Genomic DNA, 12,717 nt, shown 5'->3' on the forward strand with positions numbered 1-12,717 from the left:
GAAAAATTATTGTACTAAGAATTGATAATTGATTAGTAAGGATTGATTTGAATGTTTATATGTATCTATTATGTGATGTACTGATAGACGTGACTGACGACTTTTTGGCATTAGAGAATCATAATAAGAATAACAATCATTTAAGAGTCGAAAGTCATGGCAGATCTATCGCGTTTGAAGGTAATCACCTAATTATCTCTGAATCTGTATCTAGTAATAATTGCTGAGGAAATCGACAGTCGGTTGAGGGTACCACTATCATAATTGATAATCATTAGAAAAGAGTGGTGTTGGATGTCCCCAAACAATATTTAACATTTGCTATACCATTCAGTGTTACAACTATGAATGGGATATCCAAAAGATCATTTAAGGGGTTGAGGGTTATCTATCAGGTTGGTCCATACCACGTTGTCACGGGCTCTAAACTTTATAATAGAAACTAAACCCGCAAATTCAGAGAAAATTAGTTATATAGAAGTAAGTGTCCCTTCTCGCTTAAAGTCGAAAAGTATGTTCTTTATTGCAGAACGTTCAAGTGTTTAAAGGAAAACACGTTCGAATGATTTGAGCACACATAACTAAGCATGAGTTCAAGCATGAGTTCCACAAAGACATGATGGAAGTTCCATTCATGATGCAGTTCAAAATCAATAAATCAAAAGACAATGATATGCTGAAGAATTCAAGTATCTCTACAAAATCAAAGTAAAAAATGTTGGCGTATCGTAGATGGCAAAGTCTTGAAGTTTAAAGTATGAAGTATGCTGATTGATGGAGTGCTCATAAAGAAGTCAAATCACTCTTAGTGTAATGCCCCCACGTTGGCTTGAATTGTTAATCACTACGTTCACATCGAACTATCAAGATTCATGTTGTCTTCAATTTAGAAATATACCCATTAAGGCTATAAGTTAGGAAGATGCTTACCTAGATATACCCTAAAAATGCATATCCGTGAAAGTTTAACTTTCGATTCTGTTTCTAATGATAACTTGAACAATAAGGAAGTTATGGGCCCTGAGATTCATTTCGTGTGACGACTGGTCATCAGGTATGTCTGCTCTGACTGTAGACCAATGCCCATGGTAAGTAATACACTTATTCGGATAATCCAACATATTCTGAGATCTTCTGAGCTAACTGGATTGAAGATTGTGAAACATTAGTAAAAGCCAAAGGCTGACAAGGATATTCGAAATGCCGTGAGAACCTTCTTGTTTAATTTGGGTGAAGTACATCGAAAGCGATAATGGAAAGTTACCTTAATGAATTGGCTACCTAAAATAATGCACAATCATAAGTGATGAAAGAATCAAATTGATGTATCAGACTGAAGCTAAATTGTGTTTGAAAAGCTAAAGTGTTTTTGCTGCTTGAAAATTCAACGTGTTTAAATGTAAACAATGTGAATTGAATGTTGAATGATAGTGAAACATGTTGAGTCAAAACGGTTAAACCAATGTTTGTTTCAATAAATGTTTTGTATGACCAACACTTTGTTAAAGTTGATATACGTATGAGCCTAACTGAATGAAGTAGTTAAAGTTGGAGCTTCTAAAGTTTTGATGAAAGTGAAGGAATGGCGTATGTGAGAGAAAATAATAAGGCTGCTTAATTAGTCGTCTCCGGGATTATAATGTTTATGTTGTAAAGAAATGAGAGATTGATTATCTCTAACGTATTCATGTTTATATAATTCATCGTACTTTGTGAAGGTTATGAGGCTTTAGAAGATAATAGATATTACTATGGGGTAATTAGAAGAGTTTGATTATTTAAGGGCCAAACAAAGTCAAATTTTAATTTTCGCTATGTATTTGAAGATTTAAAGAGATTGAAGAACCTGAAGTCATAACAGTCATAAGTTAGGGTAAATCTGATGACTAGTGAGCTTTGAAGATTGCTGAGTATAAGTCTCCGAGTATCAAAAGTGATTTCACTTAAAGGTTCACCAAATTGTATTTCTTGATAATTTTATGTACTTGAAATTATCATTGGAATATCACAAGGATAAAGATGAAGAGAGAAGATATGTTCCATATAAGGGAGTTTATTGGTGCATAAAGAGGCAATCAAGTGAAGCTGAAAGCAAAGTCACAACCTAGGAGAGTATCTTGATCCTCGATAGAGTTTGGTGGTGTGTAAGTCTGGGTAAAGAAGGATGTTGGTAGAACTAGGTCTTAGGTGAAGTTTTTTGGTGCATATTTAAGGTCTTAGATATATCAACCGACACAAGTTAAAATTCAGCGAGACGAATGACTTACAGACGAAGTCTGTCGACCAACAGATGGAATTTGTCGACCGACAGTTGAGCCTATCGACCGACAAGAGCCTAGAGACCATATAAATAGATGATCATGCTTCACATTTAGGGTTTAATAACCCTAATCACCTCCATATTATTCCATACGTTTTCGCTCATCCTAGAACACCTAAAAACCCCACCATGTCGAATAAACAACTCTGGGCATCGATCTAATCCGATCAATTCGATCCAGTTCAACTAAATCGATACCCCAGAGTACCCAATTTGCTAGAAACCTCGATCCCAAGATCCGAATAGCTCTAAAATCTTTTCAAAAAAATCCATATGAGATAGCCTGTGTTTTGGTAGTTTTTTCCCTTCCCCTTTTTCTTCAACTACGAAATGCAGCGAGTGAAATTTATGAAAAAGAGTCCTGGTCACGGATTCCCTTCTTCCAAGGTCAGGGCCTCCACCCAATTCCAGCTGACTATATGGCCCCCGAAATAGGATCTTGGTCTATTGAGGTCCCCCAGAACTTTATTTCAATCTCAACAAAGAAATGGCGTTCTGGGCCTTTATACAAAGATTTGATGAAATTATGAAAATGGAGTTTTGACGGTTATAAGCTTAAATGTATAAAGATTAACCTGAAATTTTACTCATGAGTGTGTATAATCAAATTCTAGCTATAATTTTGTATTACACTCCAAGAATGATGTGAAAACAATAGCTTACTCCATCAATACTAAACACCTTATAATTATACTATATATATATATATATATATATATATATATATATATATATATATATATATATATATATATATATATATATATATATATATATATATATATATATATATATTTCACACGTATCATCACTGGTATGCATACTAACATACAGAATTCGTATAACACAAACCTATATTCAAACAAATCGACCCAATCGTTTCATCTGTATTTGTATGTTAATTATAAGCTAGCATATAAAAGCTGGTTCCAAGTATCGGGTAGCCCAGGAATACACCAATGACTACAGTCTATTGCGCCACCACCATAAGATTCAGGATGTGCATCTTTCCTCAATTGTGATAATGTTGTGATATCTAGCAAGTAAACTGGTTTGCTCATACCCCCTAATACTCTGTTCAAAACACCATGTGCTTTAGGTAATCCTGCTGGATATGTTGACCCTTGTATTGGTTGTGATTCTCCATTACAAGTCTTTGATGATCCCCACTCACTTCCCCTATTTTAAAAGCAATTAAAATTAAATATTAATTACATTCGTCCCGTATAAATAAGGAGGTAAGGTTATTTTTATACCATAAATGTATGCATATAAAAAAAAAGTAGGTGAACATTAAGAGGTAACTGTAAAGTAACAAAAATTACAATGTAATAATAAGATTTCGTAAATTATGTATATTTTTGTCCGAGGGCTATTAAATTGAGATGGATAGAGTGTACTAATTATTTTTTTAAAATATTATAATTTTCAATATAACTCACAAAATATAGTCTAGTGGTTGAAGTCATGATATTATAGTATACACCGTAAGAGGTATCATATTAAAACCTCACTCGAAACATATACTGAGATGGCCGGAGAAGTAACTCAAAAATGGCCACGGGATAACCTCTTAGGCTGTTTATATGAGTTACAAAATATACCATAAAAGCCTCACATGTTCCATAGAGATTACTTCTTAATGGGACTTTTTACAATATTTTGCATGATGTTGGATGAACGCTTACCCGTAATGTGAAGGAGAGATCCCTTGAAAGAAAACTTTGGTTTTAGACGGATCGACATTGAGGTCGACCCATTTTGCCCAAGTTGTCATGCCTTTAAAGTACGCATCCAAACGATCCATATCTTTTGTTACAGTTGATCCGTATGACACATAATCCCATCTGTTTGAAACAATGAGTGAATTAAATATACATATACATAATTATTATTGATAGATGATAAAGGTTATGGATCAAGATGAATTATACGGCTTTTGATTTCCTGTATGTGTCCACCAGTGCCAAGAATTGAATATCAACACATCCATCCCTTTCCATGAATTGCCAGCTTGAATGGAATCCAGTTTCAGTACTCTATTTACAATATCAACCAAATATGTCGTGCGATACAAATACATCGTCATTCCATAATCCTGTATATGTATGTGTTCATTGTTATAACTATGTCATTTATTCATCTCTCGTTCGTTTTGGAACATCCAAATCAAATCATTATATTATTTGAAATAAGTTCATAAGAACGTAACAAACCATTTAAAGTGGAGTTCATATATGTATATGTATTCTCTAACATAACATAAATGTATTACTCAGTTCCTTGTATTTGATACTTTCTTAGTTATTCTCTTCATAATCTAACAAATTCTTACCTTAATTAATCACTTCGTCTCAAAATTGTAACTTACATATTGTTTTCTTAATTGTCAATGTTTATAGATTAATAGGTATAATTAATTGAACTAGCAAAATGTATGTATAATAAATCATATTATTATGTGTAGCAGGTAATAATAAAACTGCTTCTCATAAAAAATTTATAAAATACATAAAAACAAATAGCCTATGTTTTTAAAAAATTTGACAGAAGAGAGTACTAAGAAGCCACTGAAAGGAAACATTTTGTACCATCATTAAATAACTACTTTCCACCATGAAAGCACATTTGTGAACCCTGTTATTTCTTTCGTTTTGTCTTCATCATGCCTTGATTTTTACACGTGTATAAAAATAAGTATATATATATATATATATATATATATATATATATATATATATATATATATATATATATATATATATATATATATATATTATAATTAAAACAAATTTATGAATGTAACGATTTAATAAATGTCATTATATATTTGATATATAACCGTTATGTACAATTATTTTTCTTTATGAATTGAAAGACTTCAATTTAATATAATTAATTCGATATCATGTTATAATATACGGAGTAATAATAATAATAATAATAATAATAATAATAATAATAATAATAATATAATAATAATAATAATAAAGAAACAAATAATTTTGGATTAATTCGATCCCTGCGTATGTTCACATAAAGTCAGAGGCATCTTCAAATATGGGCAAGATGGGCAACTGTTTAGAACCGAAAAATTTAGATGGGCCAAAATTTTGGATATATATGTATATTTTTTTTTTCAAAATCTTTAATTAAATTAAATAAAAAATTATTGATTAAAGTTATAAACTGTAATATTAAAGAGGTAAATGCATTGTAAATAAATAATTGATAAATTTAAGTATTAATTTTTTATATGTATTAAAAAATTTAGCGTGTGCGAAAACTCATTTTTATTTTCGTCCAGAACGTTCTACATTGTTGAGACGGCCTTGCATAAAGTGATATACGTTCTTTTTTTTTTTTTTTTTTTTTCGCAGTTACCTAAACCACACGTACACCTCTTCTTTTGGGTAGTGTGCAATATGCTAGATGACCTTTAGTGCCGACAACATCGTATATTAAAAACAGAAACATAGTACTGTAGCGTAAAAAAGACCATATAATATAAACTAGTTGTGGAGCCCTCGCTTCGCGCTGGGGGTTCCGTTTTGAATGCGAGTTAAAAAAAAAAGTCTTGATCTATTTTGTAAAAAAGAATTTTTTTCGACATAACATTGAAGGGTTATTCCTTTTGTAAAAGTTGCTTCTTTTAGCGTTCGGGTTTTATTTAAAAAAAAAAGTTAGTAAAGTGGGGGTTCGATTTGTATTTTAATAAAAGTTAGTGGGTTAAGTTTGTGAAATTTGAAAAAACTTTACGTATAAAGTGGGGGTTCGATTTGTATTTTAATAAAAGTTAGGGGGTTAAGTTTGTGAAAATTGAATATTAGTAAAAAAAAAAAAAAGTTAGTAAAGTGGGGGTTCGATTTGTATTTTAATAAAAGTTAGGGGGTTAAGCTTGTGAAATTTGAGAAAAAATATACGTGTAAAGTGGGGGGTTCGATTTGTATTGTAATGAAAGTTAGGGGGTTAAATTTGCGAAAGTGGAAAAATGAATAGTACTATTCAGTTCCACTTTAACTTTTAGATATAGGTATATAATTACGACTTGATATCCACCATAAATATATAAACCACAAATGATCAATCAGTACTTCTTTTAATGTACACGTAAGTACGAACGCCAAGTTATGTTAAAAAATATGGAGCATATATAGACTATAGTGTAGATTAATTTTTAAGACCATATATATTCGAGGCGGTTGTCTCATACTCACTTTGACATGGCGTGGTCTTTAATGATGTGTTTGTGGGGAAAAAATGGTGGGACGTTGTTATATGGAACACGTTGTTGTATGGCGCCTCACAAACGTCTTTAATGACGTATTTTTCTATTTCGTAGCGTGGGATAGATTGCCGACTAGAGTTAATATTTGTAAAAGAGGGATGGAGATTGATAATGTAGTGTGTCTTACTTGTACTTGTCAAGAGGAGACGTCTGATCATGTCTTTTTCTTGTGCCCGCTTGCTTTAGATTTATGGACTAAGATTCGTAGATGGGTTGATATGGACATTCCGATTTGTCGATCATTGCTCGATTGGTGCTCGTGGTTTGATTCGACACAGATTACAGCTTCGGATAAGGTCCGCCTTTATGCGATTGGTGGAGCTTTATTATGGATCATTTGGAGGCATCGTAACAGTGTTTTGTTCCCACCTTGTTTGAATAAGGAAGTTCTGTTTGACTGGATTAGATATTTCTCTTTTAATTGGATGACTAGTAAAAGTAAATGTAACTCAAAGTGGAATAATTGGCTTATAAAGCCTTTGTAAAAGAGTTGTATCGTTGTTCTTAGTCAACCCCCCCCCCCCCCCCCCCCCCCCCCCCCCCCCCGCGCCTTATTAGGGAGTGTGGCTTGTTTTTAATAAAATCTTATAGTTCTAAAAAAAAATTGAAACACGGGGTTGATTTGAAGCGTATTTCAATATAAAATTATTATTTTAATCCTTTTCTTACATTTCAACAACATTTTTTTAATGGCGATATCGACATCGGATGCTCTCATTTGTCACTCACACACGCGTTAAGAGGAAATTCAATTCGCGACGATGTTGGCAGTACAATCGAAGGTTGGAGAAACCCCCCGAAGACCTTCCCAAATCGCATTGATGTTGACAGTACCATCAAAAGTTGAAAACTCCCTGCTTGGAGTGAGAATCGAACCTAGGTTGGCAGTACCCCAAGTTGGATCTCAACTCATACCACTCAAGCCAATCTTCGGTGGTATTTTACCGCATCACCTTAAACCATAAACAACCCTTCCCAACAACCTTCTCCATTACAATTACGCATGAACAATGGATCAGATATGAATCGGGTGGTGTCGTATCCATATCCATATCCATTTAAATTTTGTTCAGCCATATCCATTTAATTTCATTTGTTCAATCGTATATATTGAATTAAGCTAGTTAATGAATATCCATTGAATATTTAAAAAATGTTATGACATTCTCTAATATCCGATGAAAACAAAAACATGGTATTGCAAAAATAAATATAACATGACATAATTAAAATCTATCCACAAAACTGTGTAACCTTTGTTGAAGATACAATACAATTTGTTGAATTTACCATTAAACATATACTATGAAAAAATTAAATATGTAACTTTTATGTTTATTTTATTATATATATGTATTTTATTGTAATATAACATAGTTATTCCATTATAACGTCGAAAGCAACATGTAAATATAACGATAAATGCATTTTTAATAGTAAGTACGGAGGCATATATCTATATTTACGTGTTTGTATATGTATTTCAGGTGTTAATGGATATATACATAGAGAAAAATTTTCATTCATGTCCATATCAACATCCATTTAGGTTCATCCATATCCATATCCATATTCATCTAGGTTAATTTATATTTATCACGAAGCGAGTGAATCAGATAAATATCCATTGAATCGGGTCATTGCTATCTCTAATTACAACTCCCATTTTTCTCAAACTTTACCATGTCAGCGTCATACCTAAAAATAACATGTACCCACTTCACCTCAACATCACTTACTTTGCACACGTGACAATTTGTAAATTACACCAATTAAGAACTCTATATCTCAAACCTCAATATAAATTAATTACATACGCTACAACAAAAATAACATGTACCCACTTCACCTCAACATCACTTACTTTGATCCAGTGAGAACTTTTTTAGTGTGAGAATTCTAGAAACTCCAAAAACACTCCAAATACACTAAAATTCGAGCAAAAAGGTGCATGGGCGAGCAAAAAAAAGAAATTCGAGCAAAAATAAAAAACACGGACGAACAAAAATTTCATAGTCGAGCAAAAAAAAAAAAATTTATTTTTGTTCGAATTTCAAAATGTAGAACACATTTTTGTTCGAATATCAGCATTTTTGTTCGACTACCCGTGTGTACTACTTTTTTTTGTTCGACTATCAAAAATGTAGAACACAAAATTGTTCACCCGCCTTTTTTTTTCGAATATCACTTTTTGTTCGCCCTTGTCCCATTTTTTGCTCGAATTGCTCATTTTTTGTTCGCACGTGTCCCATTTTTGCTAGAATTTTCTTTTTTTGCTCGAATTTTTCTTTTTTACTCGAATTTCAGTGTATTTTTGAGTTCTCAGGGTTCTCACACAAAAATTTTTTTCATTTGATCCCTCTACTATATATATATATATATATATATATATATATATATATATATATATATAGAGAGAGAGAGAGAGAGAGAGAGAGAGAGAGAGAGTAAATGATTATATATTGAATTTTGATTAAATTGGGGTATATATATATATACCTGAAATGTAAGGGAAGTAAGAGGGTAGTTCGGCTGAAAACTAGTCTTTGATTTAGGTGCAGCTGCATGAAGCAAACAAGCCAACGATTGCCACATATTTTCACTCAGTGAATCACCCACAAACATCACCTTCTTTCCTCTCCATTTGCTCAACAAATCCAGCCCATTGAACCTATAATATTACACATGCATCATCTAATTAAAGTAGTGTGAAATGTTATTGATCCAACAGAACAATTAATTAGTTTAACAGTAGCGAGGTGAGCACCCTACAAATTATGAAAGACTTTCAGTATTAGATGATGATATTAAAACGGTCAAAAGTAATTAATCTATTATACTCCGTATAATTATGCATTAATAAATGATTGTATAGTATAAATATTTGATTCATAATTGTTAATTTATAATTATGAAATATCAATGCTCATAAGTATTGAGATGAAACAATTTTCTTAGAACGACAATATCGTCATCATTCAAAAGGAACTTAACCACATTCACGATCATACGACATCCACACACACGTTAGAAGAAGACTCCTCACACACCATCACGCAATGCGTATCCGGTGTGCTTTGGATTAAACCAAGAGGCTTACGGCATGCGCCTTGTGATCACAACAGAATCCTAGAGAAAACCTTTCTAAGATTCAAACCCGCGCTGATTATATACGGACGTGGAACCGTCTCAACACAAGGCATTCATAATGTTCGGGCAACGCCTACTTGATGAGATGAGATAAATAATTAAATATCTTGACTATATATTTGTATATATTTCAACGGAATACATTAATATTGAAATTTTATGGTCCCAAAATTGATTAATTTATTTGAGTTTGTTGTGATGGCTCTATTAACTAAACTAAAAAAAGTACATATCGATTGGTTTACATCATTACAAGCATTAACTACGGTCCAAATATTCCATATATTTAATTTGTTATTATATTTATTCAAATTCAAATCAAATGTTTTTATAATATTGTTTGACGAATAGGTAAACATGATAGTTTGGTAGTTTGGTTGGATGGTGTTCTTCTGTTTTGTTAGTCACTTTATTATTTTTGTTTGTTTCAGTTTAGTTTGGTTGGGCTCAATTTTAGGTAGTAGTTACGTTTGCTTGGTTCGGTTAGCTTGGGTTTGTCGGTTTCTTTCTAGATGTGACGCTCGGCATTTTTGTTGTTATATTCTAGTTTGATGAGGTGCTTTCTTCTTTGAAGATTGCCCCTGTTTATATAAGTTTTCGTTTTTTGAGAGAACAAAAAACTTGTTACTCGTATATAGCTAGCTTATTTACACTCTCAAACGTTAAGAAATAAATCGGTATATATATACTGATCATCCCGGTCGATTCACTTATGAATGCTCATAATACCTATTAACTATACCTTCATTAGATGGATATAGTATGGATGCCTTCTCTGGATCTATTCTATCTCTTGATCTCATACTAGTTATGTATTGTTTATATTTCCGTGTACTCGTGTAGTCGGTTAGTTTTGATGAGTGGCTTTATGGTTGTCCAGCTCTTAATCTTTTTCTTGTGCTATGTTTGTTAGTTATAAAATTTTGCTTTTCGAAAAAAAAAAAAAAAAAAAAAAACTTTTTTGATCGACCTTTTTAAAAATAGTTAAAGGAAAACAAATATTCACTTTATTCCAATTTTACCAGAGATGACAAACATGTATTGAAAGTAGCATTAGTGGATGACAAGTATTTTTTTATACAGATGTACCTGACTTCACTTAGTTATTTTGTGATACTTTTTAATCATTTCGAGACATACTCAATATATGCTATTAATGAGGTGTAAACATGATATATTTTTTGAGGATCTTGGGATTTCGATAAACCACCAAGTTATCTTGAAATAAGTAATTGAACTTATAAATTTAGATGATTCTTTTGTGATATTCCAAAATGAAAAGATGAGCTATAAAATTTGTGACAAAAGGTTTCTTAATATGATAATTATTGGCTTTTTTTTTTATGGCAAAGTTTCTTGGAATAATTGGATTTTTATGTTTTTTCAATTGTTTTAACGTCTTACTAGAGTTTCTTAATAAATTTTCTACGGTTTATTATAAAATTGATAATAGATAAGGATGAGATAAGATTATAGTAAGTTATTTTATAGTATGTTATTCGAATTAATTAACTTCATTAACAAATAAATGACAAAAAAAACTATGAGTAAATATTTTGCAGATTTCCATATATAAAAGGATAAAATTCGAGTTTCAGTTAATTTTTGGTGTTATTTTAAGTAAAAAAAATTATATATATATATATATATATATATATATATATATATATATATATATATATATATATATATATATATATATATATATATATATATATATATATATATATATATATATATTGGTTTTGGTGTCCTTTCTAGCTTCTTGCTAGTTGTATTTTATTTTATTTTTATCTATAAAATTACTTGACTTTCAAAAAAAAAAAAAAGTAAAAAATTATTTATTTTGAAAAATATATATTAATGTGAACTTTTTTTAGGGACAAAGGGACCACATTTTTACGGTAAAAAATGCAAAAAGTAGTTAAACAAGCAACTCCATATGTACCTGGGCAAGTTACATGAGTTAAGTTGCCAAGCATACTTGAGATATTGTGTATCCGGGCGACCATGTTTAGCACAGTCATAGCCAGGATCAATATAGGGGCAGCTAGATGCTGCATAAAGTGGGTATGAATTATCAACTACCCATTTTCCTGTATACAAATCACACCCCAATAACTCTCTCCCTCTCAATGAACTACTGCTAATATTATGAGATGATAACAAAGGTACTTGTGTTCTAGCACAAGTTGCAACCATAAATAGTTGAAGAATGAAGATAGTAGCAGTCACCAAAAGACATCTTCTTTGGTAACTAAACTTCATATTTGTATAAAAGGTTGCTTTGTGCTCGTTGGTCTCCCATATATTTATACCCCATTCATTTTGTTTTTATATACATGGGGAGAACATTCATCCACTTGCAAATACAGATATGTGTACGTATAATTAAGAGATATAACAGCATACCATTAAATTTTTATTAGTATTAATATATAAATATGAGTAATAAGTGCATATATATAATGCATAAGTTTGATAGACAAGTTTAATAGTGGCTAACTTTTTAAAACCATTTTCGTATTGTAGGAAAGTGATGTAGGATTGGTACACGGAAGATGTAATTGAAAGGATGAGAACAGAGAATAATCAAACACAATTAATTTTTGTGTTGAATTTAGTGACTTAACTCCTTTTGGGTAGCATTTGGAGAGAGACTTACTAGAGAAGGGAGTTTTATTTGATAGGAACTCTGATAAATGATCGACTAATTTCTCATCATAGGCGAATTCAGAAATTTATTTTAACGCGGTCAAAAATTAAAAAACTTGATAAATACAAAAGATGGAGAAAGATTAACAGAAACCTAAAGAAGAAACAGACAACTTAAATGTAAAAAATGAACTTAAAAATTGATTATAGCGTATTCGTGTGTTAAGACCTAGTAAGTATCTAAATAATTGATTGTATACGTTTAAATTTAATATACTTACTGTTGGTGTAAGCGCACGGATGC

The 12,717-nt window shown here is 31.3% G+C and overlaps 1 protein-coding gene across 1 annotated transcript; it reads right to left on the minus strand.

Annotated features, from left to right (window-relative positions):
* Window positions 1-3,123: 3,123 nt before the first annotated feature.
* On the minus strand, window positions 3,124-12,160 carry LOC139886570 (protein trichome birefringence-like 38). Its single transcript, XM_071870419.1, has 5 exons — window positions 11,707-12,160; window positions 9,108-9,279; window positions 4,255-4,418; window positions 4,009-4,167; window positions 3,124-3,499 (listed from the first exon to the last, which is right to left on the minus strand). The coding sequence occupies exons 1-5, from the start codon at window positions 12,024-12,026 to the stop codon at window positions 3,223-3,225; spliced, it is 1,092 nt and encodes a 363-aa protein (XP_071726520.1). The 5' UTR covers window positions 12,027-12,160; the 3' UTR covers window positions 3,124-3,222.
* Window positions 12,161-12,717: the final 557 nt, after the last annotated feature.

Source organism: Rutidosis leptorrhynchoides, chromosome 1 (assembly GCF_046630445.1).
Source record: "Rutidosis leptorrhynchoides isolate AG116_Rl617_1_P2 chromosome 1, CSIRO_AGI_Rlap_v1, whole genome shotgun sequence".
In the NCBI taxonomy this organism is placed as follows: Eukaryota; Viridiplantae; Streptophyta; class Magnoliopsida; order Asterales; family Asteraceae; genus Rutidosis; species Rutidosis leptorrhynchoides.